This window comes from Sminthopsis crassicaudata, chromosome 2 (assembly GCF_048593235.1).
Source record: "Sminthopsis crassicaudata isolate SCR6 chromosome 2, ASM4859323v1, whole genome shotgun sequence".
Lineage (NCBI taxonomy): Eukaryota > Metazoa > Chordata > Mammalia > Dasyuromorphia > Dasyuridae > Sminthopsis > Sminthopsis crassicaudata.
In genome coordinates this window covers 577,476,568-577,500,814 of record NC_133618.1, presented here as the reverse complement: position 1 = coordinate 577,500,814, position 24,247 = coordinate 577,476,568, and the positions used below count along the sequence as shown (strand labels likewise).

Genomic DNA, 24,247 nt, shown 5'->3' with positions numbered 1-24,247 from the left:
TATATATAATTATGTATTATACGTAATGTAATTTTATGTATGTATGTATGTTCCTTCAAGGAACTGTTATTGGTGAAAAAAGATAAAACATATGAAAAGTTATAATAAAAGTTAAATTATAGCTGGACAACAATTTAAGAAATCAATCAATGAACATTTATTGAAGGCCCACTATATGTCATGGACTTTGTTAGACACTGTAAATACAAATGCAGGAATGAAACAGTCTCTATTAGCAGAGAGTCTAAATTCCATTGTAAAAGACAAAAAATCCTTATGTACATATAGAATAAATACAAAGTAATTGCAAGGTATTTTAAGAGGGAAAACACTGTCAATTGGAATTAGGAAAAGCTTCTTATAGAAGTTAATATTTGAATTGCATCTTGAAAGAATAGAGGGATTCTCTGAAGTGCAAGTGAGGAGTATATACATTCCAGATTTGGGGAACATGTGGTGAAAAAAACATGGAGATGGAGAGAAAACCAGTTTGATTAGGTCAGAATATGAGAGGGAAGTAATGTACAACAAGACTAGAAAGAGATGTTGAGACCAGGTTTTAAATGCCTTTAAAAGCTAAACAGAAAAGTTTATATTTTATCCTGAAGGTAACAGGAAACAACAAATTAATTTTAGAGGGGAATGATATGGTGTGATCTGTGTATTGGGAAAATCAATTTGGCTAAAGGATTTAGAACGGACTGTAGTGGAAAAGAGATTGGATGCAAGGAGATCAGATAGACCATTGATAGCTCAAAGATGATGAAGGCCTAAACTAAGATAGTCGCTCCATTCTCCAACGATGGACATCCACTCAGTTTCTAGTTCCTTGCCACTACAAAAAGAGCTGCCACAAACATTTTTGCACATGTGGGTCTCTTTCTCTCCTTTAAGATCTCTTTGGGATATAATCGCAATAGAAACACAAGCAGCTAATTCTTTAATGGGGCAGCTGTATGGCAGTGGATAGAGCAGTAAGTTTGGAGTCAAAAAGACCAAAGTTCAAATCTATTCTCAGATAATTACTAGCTGTATGATTCTGGGCAAGTTACTTAAACTCCTGCCTTCATTTAAAACAAATCAACAAACCCAAACCAATAAGGAAATGGTAAACCATTTAGGTATCTTTTCCAATCAAACCCCATGGCCCATTGGGCTATAAGGTCATAAAGAGTCAGATGAAACTGAACAACAAATTCAGTAACCATCTGGGAAATTTACCTGAGAGAATCCTTTCAAAAATTCACCAAGATGTAGCATTTGTACAATTTTATTAAACAATTATGATGTCTCATATATGGGATATAACACAGTCACTGTATATAACAAATTTTCCTTAGACTATTTCCTCTTCTTAGCTGAAGAGCAAAGAACTAAAAATAAACAAACAAAAAAGCATGAATAAGTAAGGTCTTTTTCTGAGACAGTCCGCTCCATAGATAGCCTGGAAAAAGTTATCTTTAGCTTTGGAAAAATTGTTTTGATTCATTTTATTTTCATATATTATACAGAAAACCCCATGTGTTCCCAATAAGAAAAAATAATTTTAAATTAATAGCAATAATGTCCAATATTGGGGGGGTGTTAAATTTTTTTAATATAAAAACCTAATTTTTTATTCTAAACTTAATAAACACCGAATAAAATGAGCATTTTCATAAACAGTTTAGTACAAAAAAGGAGCATTACACATGAAACTATGACTCTCTTATATATAGCTCACTTTTCTTTATAAACATATAATACATTTAGCATGTAACTTTCAAAGCTGGCCTACTTGACTGACCTTCTGTTCTCTTCTGTGCATTTAAAAAAAAAAATTCTTCAATGATCCTTTTTTCTTTCTTTTCTTTTTCAGCAATCTCATTTTTAACTTCTCCTCTCCCAATTCCTTCAATTTGGAGGGGGAAAAAAAACCTCAACAGCAATTTCTTTGAAACAGAGTCAAACAATGCGCAGTCAAACAAAACAAGTTTTTACATTAACCATATTTGAAACTCACCTGTCTGTCCATCAGGAGGTGCATAGCATACTTTATCTATCAGCCTTCTGAAATTATAGTTAATCATTATATTGATCAGTTCATAAGTCTTTCAAAATTATTTTTCTTTACAAAGTTATTATTATTATTCATTGTTCCTCTTGCTCTTCTCACTTCACAATTCAGTTCGGACGTTCTTAGATTTCTCCGAAAGTGTTCTTTACATACTATTTTTTCAAAAGGTATGCCAGTCATTTTATTTTCCTCTGTGAGGCCTTGAGGGGCAGATGGCTCTTTATGTAGGCTTTGAAGTGAATCTGGGGACACCACCTGCAGGTCTGAAGCAGAGTGGGAGTTGTTCAATTTTTTCCTGACTCACAGAATTGATTCTTTATCATGCATTCCACAGTAATGTAGTTTCATATGTGGCTTGAGCAGTGTAGTGCAGTCAAAGACACTGGCTTCAGATATGGCCCCAGCTCCAAGATGTTTTGGGTGACGAATTTCTTGCTGGCCTTGTCCTTGAACATATAGCAGATGCAGTTGTTATATTCCTGGATCAAAGGATGTTTTAGCCCTTTAGGTTTAATTCCAAATTACTCTTCAGAATGGATTCAGTTTACAATTCACAATTCTACCAACCTAGTGCATTTAGTGTCCCAAATTTTCCACAGCACTTCCAACATTTGTCATTTTCTTTTTCTGTCATATTAGCCAATTTGATAGATAAGAGGTACCTGAGAGAAAAAAAGAAGTTGTAATTTCCCTTTTTCAAATCAATAGTAATTTTTAGCATTTTTTCTTATGACTATAGGTCTTCTGAAAATTTCCTTTTCATATCCTTTGATATTTTATCAATTGGGGAATAACTTGTAACCTTATAAATTTGATTCCTTTCTTTATGTGTTTAAGAAATAAGGCCTTTGGAAATGACAGCTTGCTGTAAAAATTATTTCTTAGCTTTCTGCTTTCCTTAGTTGCATTTGGTTTGCCGATGCAAAATCTTTTAAATTTAATATAATCAAAATTACTCATTTTTTATTTAATTATGCTCTCTTGAACAAACAAGAATTTGCAGACCCCAAGACTGAGCTGTGAAAGAACAGAAGTTTAGGCCAGAAATGCCCCACAGAAATTTACAGAATTCAGTAATTTCATAAAACTCAAAGTAAACAAGTAGGCTGGAAAAATGAACAAATAGACAAAAAAGAACCCTATCTTAGAGAACTACTGTGGTAACAGGGAAGCTTAAGACACAGATGTAAGGGTTAAAAAGCCTCTAGGAGCAAAGAATGCAGCTCAAGGCATGAGGGAGGACCTGAGAGATGAGAGGTACTGAGGCACAGGCAAGTCTTATGTGGAGGTGGGGCATATCCCCAGAAGGCAATATCTGACCCCAGGTACCACATGGAGTCCCTCCTTAGTGCTCTCAAGGTCTAGCAAGCCTCCCTCCCTCTTCTCGGGCCAGTCCCATTATGCCAGGTTCCTAAAGGACCTCCCTTTTCCCCCAGATCCTCAAGGGGATATAAATATGTGCTATCTAAGAATAAATTTTCTTTCGCTTCACCCCTACCTCCTGGTGGTCTGTCTCTATGTTCCAGGTTGGTGCCCAAAGATAGGTAAGTGTGGCCTAGCTGTGTCATTGACGGACGGGCATTAAGAGTAGCTCAAAGGAAAACTACAAGGTTAGGGTAGCATTAAGGAGACACTACAATCTAGAAGTAAAGCTTCAAAGAAAAAGGCTTATCAGCATTATATATTTCAACAACAATATATATGATGATCAATTCTGATGGACGTGGCCCTCTGCAACAAGATGAACCAAGTCAGTTCCAATGGAGCAGTAATGAATTGAATCAGCTACACCCAGAGAAAGAACTCTGGGAGGTGACTATGAACCACTGCATAGAATTCCCAATCCCTCTAGTTTTGTCCGCCTGCATTTTTGACTTCCTTTTCAGGTTAATTGTACACTATTTCAAAGTCTGATTCTTTTTGTATAGCAAAATAACTGTATGGACATGTATACATATATTGTATTTAACTTATACTTTAACATATTTAACATGTATTGGTCAACCTTCCATCTGGGGGAGGTGGTGAGGGGAAGGAGGGTAAAAGTTGGAACAAAAGGTTTTGCAATTGTCAATGCTTAAAAATTACCCATGCATGTATCTTGTAAATATAAAACTATAATAAAAAATATATATTAAAAAAGGTATATCAGGCATAAGCCCAATCAGAATTCCTAAAAGAGTTAAAGTAAAAATGATTTTAAAAACAAAATGAGAGCTATGAAAGAAAAATATGAAAAGAATATTGACAGCTTGGCAAAAGAAGTACAAAACTACAAAAATATTTATAGCACCTCTTTTTATGGTGGCAAAGCATTGGAAATCAAGAGGATACCTGTCTATTGGGTTATAGCTAAACAAGTTGTGGTATATGATCGTGTTGGAATATCATTATTCTATAAGAAATAATGAGCAGAATAGTTTCAGAATTCAAAACAAAATTAAACGATAAGAAACAGGACAATATTGTACTCAGTAACAGCAATTCATCAGTTCAAATAAAGTATTCTTTTTGTATTCTACCATGTATATAAAAATTCCAGTTCCCCAAAAGGGGCTTTTAAATTGAATATTTTTTTAAATAGCAGCTTTTTTATTTTTAAAATATATGAAAGATAGTTTTCAACATTTATCCTTGCAAAACCTTGTGTTCCAAATTTTTCTCCCTTCTACCCTCTCCTAAACATATGCAGTTCTTATATATTATATATATATATATATATATATATATATATATATATATATATATTTTAACAATAATCATGCTTCACAAGAAAAATTGGATCAAAAAGGCAAAAGAAAATAAAAAGTAAGCAAAAAAGGTGAAAATACTATATGATCCACACTCAATCTCCACAGTGCTCTCTCTGGATGCAAATGACTACATCTCATCCATATTGGAACTGGCCAGAATCACCTCATTGTTGAAAAGAGCCACGTCCATCAGAATTGATCATCACATAATCTTATTTTTATAGTGTACAATGTCTTCTTGATTCTACTCACTTCGCTTAGCATCAGTTCATGTAAGTTTCTCCAAGCCTTTCTGAGATCATCTTGCTGATCATTTCTTATAGAACAATAATATTCCATAACATTCAAAGATTTCTGTAGTTCTTTTGTATAGTCCTCATCTCTATGGCAAATCTTTTAGCTGTTTCTCTTTGATTTTCTTTATTATTGTTCCTTTTGATGCATTCTTGGTGCCTTGTCAACTTTTTTTGTTTTGAATCTAGAATCCCAAAACCCAGGACAGAGATTCTTAGAATCCATGAATTTGTTTTAAAGATATTTTTAAATTTTCAATATAATTGACTTCCTTTGTAGTCTTATGTGATTTATTTTATACCTTTTAAAAACTTTCTGAGAAGGGGTCCTTAAAGTTTACCAGATTATTAAAGGGGTTCATGACACAAAAAAGTAAAAAAATTCCTTTTAGTTCCTTAACATGTTGCCTTCTTCCTGTATTTCTTGTCCTGTGTTTTTGATCTGAGTTTTGTTTGTTCTTTAAAGTTGATTTCTTTTACATAAGTATAGAAATTGTCTATTGTTCTTTTTCTTCTGCATTTTTAAATCTGCATCATTTCACACAAATTTTATATATTTGAATTCTTTATATTATTAATCATTCTTTGTGACATTATACTTATCCCCCAATTATTGGGCACAGTTTACTTCCATTTTTAACTATTCTAGAGAGTGCTGGTCTCATTATGTCTCTATATCTAGGTCTTTTCTTGTTTTCAATAATTTTGGTATAGAAACTCAATAGTAGAACCATTGAGTCAAAATGTATGAACCATTTTATAATTTCCTTTGTAATTCAGAAATTCAAAATCATTTTCCAAAATGACTAGCATAAGTCATAGCTCTACTGACAAGTAATGTATTTACTTTTTTCTATGCCACCATTTTCTATTGATGGCTATCATTTCCAGTGAACAATTTTAATTTTGTATTAATCATTAATAATTTGCAGCTCTTTTGAAAACTTTTTTTTCATAATCTTTCAATCAATTGTATCAGTTTCTTTGACATGGCAATTTGAAAAGTTTAGCACTTAATGTTATCAATTCTCCCTCTAGAAGTGGATATCATTTTTCATTGAATCTTTAAAAATTATCTTAAATTATTATGTTAATCAGAGTTGCTAAGATTTTTTACAGTTAATCATTGTTACAATATTGATGTTACTGTGCACAATGACTTCCTGGTTCTTTTCACTTCACTTTGTATCAGTTCATTTGGGTCTTCCCAGTTTTTTCTGAAACAATCCCCCTCATCATTTCTTATAGAATATATTTGTATTCTACCACAATCATATGCCACAACTTGTTCATCCATTTCACAATTGATGACTATCCCCTCAATTTTCAGTTCTTTGCCACTACAAAAAGCTGTAATAAATACTTTTGTACATAAAGATCCTTTTTCTTTTATTTCTTTGGGACTCAGACCTAGTTACTGCTAGGTCAAAGGTTATCCATACTTTGATAGCCCTTTCAGCATAGTTCCAAATTGTTTTCAGAGTGGTTAGACCAGTTCATAGGTATACCAACAGTACATCAGGGTCTCAATTTTTCTACAACTCCTCCTGCGTTTGTCTTTTTTTTTTCTTGACTTGTTATTAACCATTCTGATAAGTGTGCAATAGTACCAGGGGATTGTTTTAATTTGTATTTCTTTAATGAATAATGATTTAGAATATTTTTATATGATTGTATGTAGTTTTGATTTTTCCTGAAAACTACCTTTTCATGTCTTTTAACCATTTGCCAGTTGGAGAATATTTGTTAGACATTTTAATCTTTTTATCCCTTCTAGTATGAATTTTATTTTCTCTTAATCTACCAATGGAAATGTGACATAGAATTAATCTGCAGATTAATTTGGCTTATATCATTTATTATTAAACAGGGCAGCTAGTCAAGAACATTGATCATCTTTCTATTTAGATTTTTCTTTTATTTCTATAAGCCTTGTTTTCACAAAAATTTTAAATATTTAATTCTCAGAATATCTAATGAATTCCATTTTTATTTTAAATGGTATTTCTTAGTCTGTTTCTTTTTCTTGGTTGTTCTTAGTTCTATGCAGAAATATTCATGATCTTTTGGATTTGTTTTGTATCCTGCTTCTTTTTAAAGCAGTTAATTCTTCATGAATATTTTGTCAATTCTCAGAGGTTTTCTAAGTAAAATATCATATCATCTGCAAATAAAAATTATTTTGCCTCTTCTTTGCCAAGCTATTTCATCAATTTCATTTTCTCACTCTATTGCCATAGTTAGCATTTCTGTTGCTGTGTCGAATAATAATGCTGACAGTGTGGGGATAAAACTTGTTATGGGCTCTTGGCTGAAAAACAAATGCTTGTTAGTATTTCCTGCAAAAGACATGTGCCCATGGAAGATCACCAAGGGCCTTCAAAGATTTCCCTTTCCCATTCTTCCTTTTTTCTTCGCTCTTCTCTTCTCTCCTTTTCTTTTTCTCTCTCTCCATCTCTTTGAATTCATAAATGAGTTTTAGGAAGAAAAATCACTTTCCTTCAAGTTGTAGCTACCTATATGTTTAAAGCAACTTTAAAGCACACATTTTGGGTAATATGGATATTGATAGTATATCCTTTCCATCATCTAGCTCCATGAAAAGGAAAGTTGTCTTTTTGGAAGAATGAGTCAGAGAGAGCAAGGTAAAAATGGACTGAGAAATCCCCAGCCAATTTTAGGCTCAGCCTTGCAGTTCCATCTGTCTGCTTCATTTTGCTTCAGTTTGTTTAAGTGACCCTTATCTTCAGTTTAGTTTAATTTCAAAAAATTTCTGTTGTTATCGTTTATGAGTTATATTGAAGAATGATCCAAGTTCCTACTCTACAAATTATCCTTGGAAAATGTTGGGTTTATCTGTTTGTCTCTGCCTTGATGCTGTTTCAGGAGACTCAATATTAGGATTCAACTTTGTTCTCCAATCTTCCTCTTCACCCCCAGTCTTATCCGCCTTACATGTAGAAATACCATATCAAACAGAAAAAACTACAAGAGCCATCCTCCAGTTTTTGTGGCATGAGAAGTTTAGCAAGCTTTTCTGTTTTTACTGACAATCTTTTAGAGAGAAAACCAAGTCACTTCTGAATTATCTTTTCTCTCAAACTGAGAACAGAGTCTTCTCATGCTCATTAAATGCCCTGAGTGAATGAATGCTTCAGGACTGGGACCTGCCCAGCAGACTACACTTGGAAACTTGATTTCTGAAAAGGTGAGACTTTGATTAGAAATTGTCACCTTTTCCCATTGAGTTTCTTGTTTTATTTTCTCCCTCTTCCCTGCTCTCTTCTACTCCAGTATTGGTCATATCCTTTTAAAATCTGCTTAGCCTTTTGGCTAGGCCAAGTGGGTAGTCCTTGCCTTACACTAAGAATCAGGTAGGTGCAGTGAGATTGAGTCTGCTTTCGTTTGTCACTGAACATGAACTAAGCAGCATTCCAAGCTCCTTCTGAAGTCTGGCTCTCCAAATTTTCCCAACTCTGTGCCTCTATCATACTATAGGAAGGCATCATGTGCTCAATCTAGAATAAAATTCCTTATTGACTAGTCAGCAAAGCTGGGGTTTTCGCTGCTTAAGTGCATGCAGGTATTACATTTTCACTAATACTTTAATATTTCTTTTCTGCTTTAGAGTGTTCTCCAGATATACCACAAGACTTATCTTCAGTAATTTGAAAAATAACTAATGCAAATTGCTATTTCTCCTGCCATTTGTCATTCCATTATATAAAAGAGACATACAGAAAACATACAAGGCAATCTTAGAAAGAAAGGCACCAGTAAAGTAGTCTAGAAAAGACCAATTGAAGAAGGTGGTATTTGAACTGAGTCTCAAAAGAAATTAGGGATTCTAAGAGGGTGAGATGAGAGGCTGTTCCAGGTAATGGGGGTCACTAATGCAGAAATTCAAAGTTGGAGTGTCATGTTTGAAGAACAAGACATTGGACAGTGTGGTTGAACCAAAAAGAATAGTAAAGTGTAAGAAAACTAACAAAGAAAGGGTCAGGTGGTGAAGAATTTTATATGCCAGAGAAGTTTATATTTGATCCTAGTGGTAATAGAGAATTCATTGAGTACAGAAGTAACATAGCCAGACCTAAACGTTAGGATAGTTGCTTTGACAGTTAAATGGAGAATGAATGGATAAAAGTGAAGAGAAACTTAGGGGAAAAAAAAAACAATAAAAAGGCCACTCTAGTAATCTAGATTGGATGATTTAGGGGATGATAAATCCCTGAAGTTTTAATAGAGAAAAGGGAAAGTATGTGAGATATGTTACAGAGAAAGAAATTATAAAAAATGAGTTAACCAAGAGTGAGGAGTCAAGGATGATAATAGAATGTCATCAAACTTGGGTGACTGGAAAAAAATGGTGATGCCCCATTTTAAAAAGGGGAAGAAAGTTTAAAAGAGAGATACACTCTAAGGAAATATAATATGTTGTATTTTGGACAAGTTGAGTTTGAAATACCCTCAAGACATCACAGTTGAGTTTTCAGAATTATCAGAATCTTAAGGATTATGGGAAAAACCCTCAGAAGTCATTTAGTTCAGCTTGTGATTGAAGCATGAATATCCTCTTACATATTTCTCATTGTCTTCTTACCTTCTCTTTTTCTTCCTTTCCTCTTCCTGGAATAGGAAGAACACCACTCACCTTCATTTTGGGTAGAAAGGTGGCAACTGGCTCCCAACTCTCTTATCTATTACCCATTTTGCACCAGAGGCATTAGATTTTTCTCCAACTTAATCTCTTTTCTCTATTCCCTTCTTTCCCCTCCCCCCCTCCTTCTCTTTTTTCTTGCCTTCAAGATATACTTAATCAAGAAAATTCTTTACTAACAATAACTGGACTGTTGGGAATACTTGAGGGCTGAAATTAACATCTCAGTATATTAGGTCTAGAGGGAAATAAAAATCTGTTTCCTCCTAAGTGCCCATACTGTGATGGCTACTCTTTCTTTTTGGTTATATTCTGTCTTTGTCCTCTATTCAGAAGTAACATGAGCTACTTGAAAACAGACAAAGTTTCTTTTTTGCTAAAGTTCATTTTTCCCCTTCAAAAAAAAGTTCAGAGTCCAAGCAGAGCATGTTGTTTTTTCTTCTACGTTAACCCTTTGAATCCAGTACTGGACAGACAGTAGCCATTCTCTCACCTGTTTTGTGGCTGTCACTTGTCTAAAAGGGTAGGGAAGAGGAGGCAGTTGTGCTTTAGCAATCTCTGGATTTTTCAGGAAAGGAGAAAATCAGTCTATTGGATAAAGATACAAAAAAAGAAGTGTTAAATAAAGACTTTTGCCTCCTTCACAATTGTGCCAGAGGGTGACCTTTATACCTTGTCTATTTCTGGCCTCTGTCCATTCAGTTGGCCTTTTCAGGAATAAGTCAAGTATTTGGGAGCACAAAGAATTTGAAAGGGAAGTCTTCAAAAATCTCTGCTTCTTCAAAAGTTCCTTATGTAGGTCTGGCAATTGTCAATGCTGTAAAATACCCATGCATATAACTTGTAAATAAAAAGCTACAATAATTTTTTTAAAAACGTTCCTTATGTAGAAGAGTGAAACTCCTTTCCCTTTAGTCAAGGTGCATCATTTCTGGCATTTTTGAGTGGAGAAGCTATCAGAATGGTACTTGGACTTTCCAAATAAAAGTCCTGGAGAGGTAGCAGCATACCATGTACTTTCTGTGGGATGGAAATAGAGGAATTTATTTAGATTTTTAGAACTTTTGCTTTCTGAAGAAGTTTCTGTACAGCAAGACATCTTTCAACTCTTCTGGAAATTCTGATCATCTGCAGAGGCTTGAATTAATCAAGGATAGTTTAAAGGACAGATCTCCCTCCATCTTCCCTACCACAGTTAGTAAGGATAATGAGGTTACTGTCTTCCTGAATAGGTCTGAGAGAATCCCATAGGCCTTGGAGCATTAGATTTGTATAGCCCAGCTAATACAATAAGCATGGTGATTGAGAAATGTAGCAACTCTTAACCTATAGTACATTGGAAGTTTATTGAAGATTTTTCTTGTTGCTTTGGTTTATTCCTCCCTGCATGTGGAAACGTATTATCACATATGTACGCTATTTTCTCCAGGAGCATTAAATTTAGCATATTGACTTAACTGCCTTTTCTTCTGGCACCTAGTATTTTATTAATATCAATTCTTTGTTTCAGAGCTATCATCAACCATTTTAACCCCAAGATTGAATCCTATGCTGCAGTGAATCACATATCCCAGCTGTCTGAAGAACAGGTAAGGAGTACCACAACCTTTGACTGCTCTGTATTACTGGCTGGAAATGAGAGTGGGTAGGGAAGCTCCTTTAGCTGAGCTTAGTCTGTTTGAGAACAATTCCACTGCGGAGTAATTATGAAGGGGCCTATAGCTACTAAGCAGAAACTGAGATGCTTATACTACCCACATCATTTGATTATATAAAAGACAAGCAGGTGACAAGTTAGTGTGTTCTTAGTGGCCTGGTGAGGGTGGGTGGTGTTTTTTCCTTCTTCAGGCAGACAGTCATGTTGATTTTCAAAAATAAGAAATGAGAACTTGGAAAAGGATGAAACTGCCAATTAGAGAAATCCTGAGTTCAGCTTAATTTGCAGCATTTGGGCTCATTAAAGCCAGTGCACTCATTGGGACAGTAATTGAAATAGCTTGGCCCTGAGCAATGATTTCTGAAAAGGTTTTCAATGGGACAGGCTGACTGAGTAGAGATCCAAATACAGGCATGTATTTGTTTTCCCTGAACTTGGCCCAATTTCCTCTGCTCCCAAGGCACCTACACTTGGGTGTGGATTACGTAAGAGTGCAGATGGGGTTTTGGCGTGACAGGAGGATGAGCATGATGTATGGGACTGGGATGCTGAGTCTTATCTTTATGTCACAAAGTGTGCCATCCCTTTCACAGTGCCCCGCTTGCTCCATGCTCCTCTACTTTTTGCTTCCCAGGTACTCATGTGAAAAGAGACACTTAATCGTCAGCCGTCATAATAAGCCATGACAATCATCATAATAACCCAGCTAGGTTGCTCTATTTCTTCCCTTTCTGTTCTTCTAACTGGCCTCACTTGTCAACCTAGTCTCCTGTGAGCTGGGCCAATCGGCTGGCCAGTGATGTGGCAATGTGCTTGGACATTCTCAAAGGCCATCCAACAGGGCCTAAAGAGCTTTATTCCTAACTAGCAGCCTTAGAATGTGCCACTGTAGGTGCTTTCTTTTCATTCTAACTTGAAACTGAGGGGCAGGATAGGGTTGTATTCACCTAATACTTCTACTTTCTTTCTTGTCTCTGTTTCTGTAGGGAACTGCAAGGATTCTTCCTAGCATTTAAACTGTTCTGATGTTTTGGCTTTCTTGTTCTTTGTTCCTATCCTGCCCAGTGAGGAGTCCCGCTCCACTGAATGCAGTTTCTTTCTGCTGTACTTGCTGTCTGTAAGATGGAGCTGCTTCTTCCCTGTAGTGCCATTTCAGATCAGTCGTATGATTTTTATTTAAAATGATTCAATGCGTTTTTGCCTAACTTGATGAATAGGAGAGGGCAACTTTGTTATCACAGTAAGTCCCAGCTAATTTGTTACTTTAAGGAAAATGAAAAAGCTTTTTTCCTATCAGTTATGTGCAGTAGTGTTCAGTAACTTAGGAATGTCAAACTTAAATCTTTCTCCCATAACAGTAGCAGGCCAGTAATAAAATTTATTCTGATGCACAAAATGGTTTGGGGAAAAAGATGATTAGGTAGCATACAGCTTCAGCAGCCGGCCTCCACTATCCACTTTTCCTTCAAAACAAAGTTTTGAAGTTTCCTCCCAAATGTACATATATCACAAGCCAAAGAAGAGAGACTGTCTTGTTTGAGAGGAAGAACCCAGCTTTTTGCAGGGATAACAATATTGAGAAATGCCTTTGAAGCAATTCTCCTCAACTCCTTACTTCCCAATTCTCTCAGTCAACAAGCATTTATTAAATGCTAACTATGTACTAAACACTTATTCTATGAAGTGATGACTATACAAACAAAGGCAAAAACATTGTCCCTACTTTATGGAGCTGCTATTCTAATGAGAACAACACATAAATAATTAGGAGCATAGATTTGTAAAAATAGAGGATAAGTAATCAGAGAGAACAGGCATTAACAGCTTCAGGAACTAGGAAAGGCCTCCTGCAGAAAGTGAAACTTGATCTGGTCAGTTAGCTATCAACAAGCAATAAATCAAGAACAAATAGGCAAGTATAACCAGAACATAGAATTTGTGGGGAGGAATAATATATAAGAAAACTTGTAGAGAATTTTGTATTTGATCCTGGAGATACTAGCAGGAGATACTACTGTGTAGAGGGCTGAAACTCCAAAAAGGTGTGCTTGAATCAGACAAGGAGCACTTAAGGCTAATTACCTATTTCATGTGAAACAATGACTCTATTAGCATATGTTTGGATAAATGGCTCTTCTCACCATTGGTGCTTGCTGAATGTTTGGTGTTAAGATAATCTTAGGCAAAGATTGGAGGGCAGAGAGACAGAGGCTAAAGTCACTTTGCTGCAGGATGAGGAAAAAAGAGGCTGGTGGCTCTGGACTGGAGAATCCAGGTTATATCTTTGGAAAGCTTTGTCTCCTTCACTTCTCCCCCTAAAGACCAAGAACTTTAATTCATCCTGACTCTGGCTGACCCCGAGGCCCTCCAGGGAGCTAGCCCATACTTTATACTAGGGAACCACTAGAACTCATTGAACAAGGAGTGGTAGTGACATGATCAGAGCTATGCTTTAGAAAAATAACTTTGATGACAAGTGGAGGATAAATTAGGTAAACAAAGTCTTCACACAAAGAGACCAGTCATGCTATGAGAGTGCTTTAGGAGAGAAGGAGGATGAGAACCTAAACTAGATTTGTAACTTTGTGAGTGAAGGGAAGGAGATGTTTGTACCAGAGATGTTGTAAATGTAGAAGCAGATTGGATATGGGGATGAATGGAGAGAACAACCACACACAAAAAAAATCAAAAGTAAATATAATAAAATTATAAAGATCAAGCATAGGGGCAACTAGGTGACATAAGGGATAGTGCATCAGTCCTAGAGTCAGGAGGATCTGAGTTCAAATCCAGCCTCAGGTACTTACTAGCTATGGCAAAAGTCATATGAGATGATACCCGAATCTACCTCTTCATGGAGGTAGAACATTTGCAGGCATTATACGTTACACATGTTTTGGGGATTTGTTTTTAGTATATTGATTGATCAATTGGGCTGAAATTCTTTTCTTCTTCTTTTTTTTTTTTTTTTGTCTTTAAAAAATACTGTTTATTACATAAGAAGGTTCTCTGAGTGGAGGAAGAAGAGAGATACTAAAGATAACTATGATGATGCAAAAAACATTAAAAAAATCAATAAAAATTTATTTTTTAAAAAAGATTGATACTAAGGTTATAAGCTTGTGAGAATTATGACATAGCAATAAGAAAGTTCAGAAAAGGATAAGGGTTTCTTTTGGGGGATAGAAGGAGGTGAAAGGAAAATATGTTTTGGACAAGTTGAGTTTTAGATACCTATGAAACATCTAGCTCAGCAGAGACTACAATTGGAATGTACAAGACATGTACATAGCGATAATAAAACCATGGGATCTGGTGAGATTGATGAGATCTAGTATTGGGGCACCTAAATGAAATTAGGGTTTAATTGAGGTCTAGTGGCAGGTTCGGGGTACAGGGAGTCAAATAGAGCTCCCCTGCAACCCCTTTGGATTCGGCGCAAGAATATAGAGTTAAATGAGGTCTAGTAGTGGCACAAGAGTCCCCTGTAAAGGAATTTACAGACCCGAAAACCTAGATTGATAAAAGAAGTTTATTATGGGGTTTGGAAGTAAAGTCATCTAGTAGTAAAATGTGAAGGTAGAGATAAAAGGGCACCGGAATCAGGGTTCCAGTGGACAGAGAGTCTTTGGTGCCAGGCATGGTGATGGCATGTTTAGACCCTCTGCAAAGAGAGGGCTCCAGTCTGGCTATTTTATAATAGGAGGCTTTGGCTACAAGCTGAAGGGGAGTCCCAGGTTGGCTCCTCTCTGGGTTTCAGCCAGGGTTAGAATTTAAATTGAATTCAATAGGTTTGGGAACTGAGCTGACCCTACCCAGATAACAAAGATGAAACTGTGCTGGGGTGGAGTCTCCTCCCTGAGGCAGAGTCCAAGGAGGTTTTCTCCTTTAAGGATTTTTCAGAGTTTTGGGGTTTTCTCATCAAGATCAACAAGTGAGATAGTAATAAAGTGAACAGGGAAGAAGGCCCAGGATAGTCTTAGGCAGCACCTATAGTTAGTGAGCATGACATGGATAAATAATCAACAAAGGGACAGAGAAGGAATGATTGGGAGATTGGAAAATCAGGATAAAACAGTATCAGGAAGTTGAGAGGAGATGGTATTCAAAAGGAAAAGGTCATTAACAGTTTCATATGCTGAAGAGAAGGCCAGAAGAAGAGAATTAAGAAAAGTTCATTAGATTTGTCAAGAGATCATTGGTAACTTTGGAAAGAGCAATTTCAATTGATGAGGTCAGAAATCAGATTGTAAAGGATTTAGAAGAGACCAAGAGGAGAGAGTAGTGGAAGCACTGAATGTTTTTTCAAGTTTTTTCAAGTTTTTTCAAGGAGTTTAGCTAAGAAGGAGAAGAATGTTCTATAATTATAGTAGTGTGCCCATTGAATGAGGTTTTTTTTAAAGGATAGTGAAGACATTCATTTATTTGTAGAGATGAAAGGAACTGATAGGGAGAGATTAAAGGTAAAAAGAGATATAAGGAAGGTATCTGGGAACTGGAGGATATGGGATTAAGGATGCATGTAGAAGAGTCTGCCTTGATAAGGGTAATAAGGCTATAATGAAGGAAATCCCTTTGACTTGGTTAATGTTCTACAGAAGTGCTACATTGGTAGATGAGTTTTCTCATGTTGAAGTTGCCTGAAATCACAGGTCTAGTTGTTAGAGACTTTCCTTTCGAAAATTGCCATCTAGGCCATGTCAGCTGGTTGGGTGGACCAGGAGGTAGAAGGGGGATTTGGCCTCTGAGGCAGGAGGTTGTATCTTACAGATGTTAGATCTTTTCTTAGGATGCAGCATTAACTCCAGGTATCTCCCTTCTGTGGATCCACCTACACAGTGCTGAGTGGGCTGGACACAAGGTAATCCCAGAGGAGAGTAAATATAAATGGCTAGCTTTACAATAGGCAAGAGAAGCAAAGATATAGAGGGATTCAGAGAAGCAAAGACATATACTTGCTCTTGCTTCCTGCTGAGAATATCAATTAAGAAAGGCTGTTTGGCACTTTGACATCAGTCTCATCTCCATGTCTATCGGGAAAGATTGGTATGTATGGCCCTGGCAATCAGTAACTCTTCCGAGTAGGAGAGGTTACATCTATTCCTTACATCATCCCTATTATTATTCCCATTTAACTGAATATGAAACTAAGGCTGAGAGATTAAAGTGGCTTTCTTATGATCATACAGTAAGTGTTGGAGGCAGGATTCAAATCTAGATTTCTTTTCATTCAGAATCTAGAATTAGAACTTTCCTTTCAATACATGTTTTTGCAGGGGTTTTTGGTTGTTGTTTTTATTTTAATAAAGCCATTATCTTAGACTACCTTATATATCAGGATCTAAGAATCTCAGAAAAACCTTGATCTTAGAAAACTTTTCATGGATGAAAATTATGAGAATTAGATAAGGAGTATCTAAATGAAATTAGGGTTAATTGAGGTCTAGTGGCAGGTTCAGGGTACATGGAGTCAAATAGAGCTCCCCTGCAACTACTTTGGATTTGGCGCAAGGATACAAAGTTAAATGAGGTCTTGTAGCGGTGCAAGAGTCCTCTGTAAAGGAATTTACAGACCCGAAAACCTAGATTGATAAGAGGTTTATTGTGGGTTTGGAAGTAAGGTTAAAAGGTAGAAAGAAACCAGGGCCAGGGCTGGCACCGGTGGATAGAAACCCTTGACATGGCCGGCGAAAGGATGTCATGCTTGGGATTTCTGCAAAGAGTGGACTCCAGTTTCCCCCTTTTATAATGGGGGGCTTTTGGTAATCTTGAAGGGGCTCGTGGGTAGAGTCCCAAATTGTCTCCTGGCTGGGTTTCAGCCAGGGTTAGAATTTGAATAGAATTCAGTGGGTTTTTAGATAAGGAACTGTTTGTGCTTGGGGTAGGGATTGGGAAACCTGAGCAGATCATTAGAATTAGGAATGGGACAGCCCAAGTTGGCTCAGATCCCATGGGGACTGGGAGAGCCCAGATATCTCCCATTGGAATTCATGGGAATTGGGAATCAGAAAGGAATCTTAACCCACATCAAAAAGTTTCAGAGGTCTTGAAGATATATCCAACACTGAAAGGATCGAGATATGATCTACTGGGGAAATGAAAATCAGTGCTCTGGGTGCTTCCAAAGCACAGGTAAGAAATGTGGGCTTACAAGAATGACTTATTGGTGGAGGTAATGACTTTCTTCTTCTCAGACTCATCCTACAATGTGTCTGTAACATGGATGAATTGGAAACTATCTATGGGCAAATTGGTCATGGTCTCCTTAAAGTCTGGCTTGGTTCCAAGAAGTAAATGATAAATTAAGGGAAGAAATGGGTCAGTTGAAAGTAAATGTGTCACAGCTGCACTGGAGGGGGAAAAAATGGCCTTAGGAGACTAGAGGAATCAATGTAGATCCCAAAGTCATTGAATCTAAAGCCTGTCAGTCTATGTTAATTGCTATTCTTTCTCAAACCATGAACTGGGCTCTCCAACCATAATATCCTTTGTCAAGATATTAGTAGACACCCTGTTTTCCAGAGCTAAGGCCAGCAAGTAAGCTATACCCTGAACTTGGCATAACAATAATCCTTTGTGAATGCTCTCATCCTCTGGCAAAAATGCTATATATTTTACTCATTGCTTTGACCAGCACTAGGCATTCTCTGAACTCATTTAGGACAAGCCAGAACAAGTTCTGGTCATGAAGTGCTGCTATGAATTAAACTTGTCACATGAGTTGCTATTGCCCTTCATTGTCGGGGCTAAATAGCCCTGCAAAGATATCAATATAAGAATTGTGGTCTATCTAGGTGTGTCCCCTCCCCACTACAGGCATGGCCCTGGAACATGTGTCTAGATTCTTCCCCCCCTCTTCTGCTGGCAAGCCATTTCTCTCACTCTGAAGTTAAACTTCTGTTTTTTTCTTGACTCTTCCAGGCTCTAGCCTTCTTTGTTTGCTCTGGCCACCCATGAGTTAGAGGCTAGTTTATTCTTATTGACACCTTTAAATGTTCTTTCCTCACCTTCTTGGGTAGAATTAATTAAGAACACATTTCAATTGGTTTATCTCACCTGGGAGAAGGAAATGCCCCAAAGCCAGAGAAGATGTAAAAGGAAATAAAGGACAAGATAAGATAGGAACCTGTAGCCATGGGGAAGGTGATCCTTAAAAATGCATTAAACCTAAAAGAAATAAATCAAGGGGCCTACTGGGAGCTGTTTCATAGCTCTTAGGAAAGTCTTTTGTGTTTTTTTGATCATCTTTATTCATAAAGATATAGATAGCACTTACAAGCAAGAGGTCAAAATGAGCAAGCTTCCCAAATTACCCCAGACAAACAGGACACCTGTGTATATATTATAAAAACTCATGCAATTTGTTAGGCTGAAAAATTCACAACAATTTGGTCACGATGAGGGTATTAGGTTCTGATTAGAATGATTTGCCCTCCATGAATCTGATGAGAGTTAGGAAAGGGGGAACCCCTTTTGGTTCGGTGCAAGGATACATAGTTAAATGCAGTCTAGTGACTGCAAAGTCCCCTGTAAAAGAATTTACAGGCCCGAAAATCTAGATTGATAAAAAAGGTTTATTATGGGGTTTGGAAGTAAGGTTAAAGGTAGAAAGACTCCAGGGTGAGGGGTGGTTGCCGGGCGGACAGGAACCCTTACATGGCTGGAAAGATACCATGTTTTAGAGCCCCTGCCAAGAGTGGACTCCAGGGTTTCCTTTTTATGATCTTGAAGGTGGGTGGAGTCCCAGGCTCCTGGCTGGTTTTGGCCAGGGTTAGCATTGAATAGAATTCAATGGGTTTTTAGATAAGGAAGAAGCTATTTGGAGGGGTTGGGGAAACCTGAGCAGATAGTGGGGGGCTGGGAAAGCCCAAGTTAGCTCAGAACCTGTGGGGGCTGGGAAAGCCCAAGTTAGCTCAGAACCTGTGGGGGCTGGGAAAGCCCGGATATCGTTGGGGGCTGGGAAAGCCCAAGTTAGCTCAGAACCTGTGGGGGCTGGGAAAGCCCGGATATCGTTGGGGGCTGGGAAAGCCCAAGTTAGCTCAGAACCTGTGGGGGCTGGGAAAGCCCGGATATCGTTGGAATTCAAAAGGGTGCTTTTTGACCAGGAGTTATGAATCAAAGATCCTAGCTTCTTCAGCCATGGGGAGGTTGGGAATCAGAAAGAAATCTTAAAGGGACCTCAACCCAAATCAAGTATAAGATTTAATAGCAAAATTGTATCCATCTTTTGGACATATGAAAAAGAGCCTCAGCATGGAAGCCTGGCTCTTGTTTAGAAAGCAACAATAGTCCTAACAAAGGCCTCACTGAAACAATGCAAGTGAATGAGACTGAGGAGGGGTCTGCCCCAGAAAATTGTGTTTCTTGAGGCTGTCAGAACTTAGAAGTCTTTTTCGAGGACAAAGTGGAACATTAGGTAGGTACATCTAACAGAACAAAGATTTATATACCCTAAGAGTTACCGAGTCTCTAATTCTAATTGCTCCTACTTGTGGTCCTTAAATGTTATTTTACTGTGTTTTTTCTACCCAGTATAACTGCCATTGTATTCAAGTCTTATAATATGGTCTGCAGCATTGATAGTTTAAGTGACTTGTCCAAGGTCACACAGCCAGGAGAGATCAGAAGTAGGACCTGAACCCAGGCCTTCAGGTCTCCAAGGTCAGCTCTTTAACAATCATGCTGAGCTTCTTCTTTAGGGATAATGATACTTATAGTAATTTGATGTAAGGATCAAATGAGTGTATAAAAAACACTTTGCAAACCTACAGCACTCTATAAATTTTACCTTATTATTACTCTTTGATTGGAGATAGCCTCTCATTCAAGAATTTTCAGTGGAGTTGCTTGGAATCAGCTTAGTAGCTTTGGATGATATCTCATACTTCTTTTCTAAATCTTTGAAAAACATCTATTGGGGACTTCTAGTTGCTGCTAAACTATCTAATCCATGTTTTGTATTTTAAATCCTATTAAATATTTATTGGCATCAAGACCACTTATACTTGTAGGCCAAGAGAAAGTTGAATAGAAAACCTTCATAGAAGACTTTCCGTGAGATAAGCCCTGGAGAATAAAGAAATCTGAGCTTAGCTGTTCTTCTTTTCCCTCAGCAACCATGTTCATTTTCATGCCTTTTGAGACACCTACTAGAATACAAGCAGATAATTGACCCACTCTTTTCCTGCGGTGTTCTAAGAAAACCTTTCATTCATTCCATAAGCATTGACAGTGCCCACTTCATATTATATGGAGCTGAACCAGTGTAGAAAGATAAGATCTGATATTTGCCATTGAGGAACTTACTATATTATTGAGGAGATAAGATAGAAAAACTAAATATTAATATAAGATAGTACAAAAGGTGTCATGAAATAGTCTCTGCTGTCAAATGAATGTTGTAACTAAATAATCCTCATAGAAGAGAACTTCTGTGTTAGAATGATGAGGAGCAGTTGAACCAAGATTTGAAGTAGGCTAAGGTGTCCTAGGTATATACTATAAAGAAATACTACACAATTGGTGCTTGGTCAGTGAACACCACTGATCTGACTGATTTTTTTACCCCACTTTCTCTCTATGTCATGTCCTGCTTTCTTCCCCATCTTCATATCTGGGCCTCTAGAACAGATTTTCAGTCTATTTAGATTGTCAAAGGAAATGGAAAATAATCATTGTGAAGGAGTCATGGAAAAGCCTCAAAACTCCAAACTAGCGGTAGATATTTTTGGTAAAAATGGATCCTGAATCTCCCATAAGTTGGGACTGAAAAATGAAGCTGTAGTTACTAAATTGTTGTCTCCATACATATGTTTTCAAGAAAGTTTAAACCTATTCCTATACCTGATTGTTTTTTTAATAAGGTTTTCTGAGAAGAACTGTCTTTTGAATCAAGAATATCCCTTTCAGATTTAGTTGTAGGCTCCAGATATTCACCTAAATCTCTTTCTACCAAGGGAAGCTTAGTGAGTTTCTTACAAAGTCAGAGAGTTGTGTGAGTGAACAGGGTTCCTATAAATGCACCTCAAAAAAGAAACTACCATGTGTTCTCACAAGAGTAGTACCTCTTTTGGGAGAAGAAACAGATTGGCCTTACCTGACAAGGACAGAAATTAGAGATTCCCAACATGACTATAACTCACTTGTTTACTGTGTTTGATATTGTATGTTGCATTGTAATCAGTAGGAGCAGGTTTGTGTCTCCCCTCTGAAGACCTGATAAGTTGCTATGGAATGGAGGAGGTGGACATGTATGTGGAAGCCTGATCCTGCCTGTTCACCCTAATTTGCTTGGATTCTAGCATTTGGTTTTCTAGTTTAGCAGAAAACTTTGATTCATTTCATTTGTTCTTAGCACTTTGGGGATTAGAAGCTATGCTCACCAGAGCACAGAAGACAGAGGCATTGGGTTTGCCAGAAAGTTACTTGTTTCTATAATTCAAAGACAGGAATTGCTCCTGGCAATGACAAAAAATGCCCAACCTGTGGCGTTGGACATGGTGCAGTTTCATTGCCTAGGAGATAAAAGGTCCTTTTTTCCATCTTAGCCTACAAGGAAGATGGCCAGCAGAGATAAACCCTATCCTGGAGCACATTTAATTTTAATTGACCATTTTAAAGTAGCATTTCCATCACTTTTTTTAAAAAGCTCTATCAAAATTAATGTCCCACAACCTAGCTGGAATTGTCAGTATGAATACAGAGGTCATTGGTGAAAACAAAACTCTGGGTACTTTGTCTTGTCTACAAAAAAAATTTTTTTTTTTATTTTGTCTTGTCCACAAAGAAAGAAATTCTACTGTCAGCATTTTCTATTATATGTGAGCCATAAATGTTGCCTATATCTTTTCTCAACCTCGCTTGGAAGGACAAAGGACCTTATTAGCAATACATAGGAAGAGTGATAGTTCAGGTGAAAGGCAATGGAACATAAGGCTCTGTCACCTCTCATCTTTGGTGAAAAAAGGTCCCAGAGACAGCACTCAAATATTAATTTTTCCATGAAAGAAAAGAAAATGTAAGTCAACCACCAAGGTTCCTCTAATTCACTCTGTAACCACCTTATAGCTTGTTTGTACATAGTTGTTTACATATTGTCTCCCCCAATAGATTGTGAGCTCAAGGGTAGATATTCCCATTGCTTAGTACAGTGCCTAGCACATAAGTGCTTAATAGATGTTTATTGACTAAAGAGACCAACCTAGAATCTATTATTTTTCAATTCTTCACAAAGCACAATCTTAGTTTTCTGACCTTTTGTAAAAGCCAGTATTGAAGAAACGTGAAGGGTCTTGAAACCTTCATATCTATGACTAACCTATAGTGCCAGCCAGCCTTGAATCCTGTAAATGCCTCATTTGTACAGAAGAGACCACAAGACATAGAAAGAGCTCCAGGCTGCAATGATACAGAGACTTCTTATCTAACTGTCTGTGTGCACAGAGCAGAAAGGTAGTATCTTTTGTCTCTCTTCCTTGAGATGTGATATTTCTAAAGAAAAAGGAGACTGAGAAGATGTCTTCCTGAGCCTGCACTGGGCAAGATGCTGAAGTGCCAAGAGGCCACAGTTCAGGAGGCAGGTAGTTTGATGGGATGTTTATATCTGGTGTGCTCTCCCTCCACTTCATTTCATATATTTCCCATCTTCCTCTATCTCATTAATAGTCACTCACTGAAAAAGGGCATGATGATTCTGCAGGTCCAGGGCCTAGACTTGTTTAGAACTGAAGTGGGGTGCAAAGATGAGATTCAAAAGGAGCATCTAGGGCTTCAAGACAAATAAAGTCAGTAAAGGGGGGGGGTAGGGAGTAGAATGACATACAGTATAGGGGCATCTGCCCAGGGAAATTAAAGGAAGTCACTGTTACTGCTGCTTTTGCCAACTGATGGCCTCTCACTAATCACCCGCTGTGAGGTTCATTATCTGGTCCACCATGCTGAAAAGCTGATACAGCCAGTCAGACCAATAAATCTCAAGGCAGCACAGAGCCCTTTGGTGGCAGGTTGGAGAAGTGTGGACTGGGAGTACTGGCAGTTTAAATTGGTTTTGGTCTTGAAGCATCCAAAAAAATAAGAAAAACCTCATCAAATGAGTTGTGGGTGGGTCTATAGTCAGGAAGGGAGTGGTTACTTTTCTAGCTAAGAGTATCCTGCAGCCTTTGGTATTTGTGCTGCCTCTGAAAGCCACATTTCCCAAACAGCTGGCCATTGGCTGGTTAACTATACCAGTAGAATGTTTGTTGCTGTATGTTGTAAAATCATATGACCATAGCACTGAGGTGAGAGGACTGGAGAGAAATTTAGTTGTATTCAACTCAGCAGGAATCCTGTCATCCCCATTGTCAACCTGTTTCATATGGCTCTTTAGCTCTTCCCATAGATTTGGACTCCAGGCTCCAAAGGAAGATTCCAGACTTCAAAGAAAATCCTTAGGACAGTTAGTCCCTAATATTGGTCCATTCATTTTCTGTTTCTGAATATCTAGAGTGAGGCCATGTTATACCATGAGTTATTCAGTTAGAAAAAAAACAGTTTTAAGTGCCTTCCATGAATGAGACATTAGAAAGTATAAGAAAGTTTTCTCTTGGGGAGATTAATTTGGAGGTGGCTTCTCCTAACCTTTAAAGCCTTCATATTTTCTAACTACTACTTCCTGATTACTTTAAAGTTAATATGGCAGCAGCTATTCCTTCCTCTTTTTTAGACCTTTTTCTATTTTTCCTCATTAGGCCAACCTTTGTGTGACCCTTAAAGAGCCAGTGTCTCTAGGGGATCTACCAGCTCTTCTTGAATCCTTTGATGAAAAGTTAACTTATTAAATGTCCAGAA

At 37.3% G+C, this 24,247-nt stretch overlaps 1 protein-coding gene across 4 annotated transcripts in view; it reads left to right on the top strand.

Moving 5' to 3' along the window:
• Positions 1-24,247, top strand: part of ARMH3 (armadillo like helical domain containing 3) — a 214,464-nt gene that overhangs the window by 154,209 nt on the left and 36,008 nt on the right. For all 4 annotated transcript variants that reach the window (XM_074295399.1, XM_074295400.1, XM_074295397.1 and 1 more), the window contains one exon: positions 11,273-11,351. In XM_074295399.1, coding sequence (XP_074151500.1) covers positions 11,273-11,351 — 79 coding nt within the window. The remainder of the gene's footprint in view (positions 1-11,272; positions 11,352-24,247) is intronic.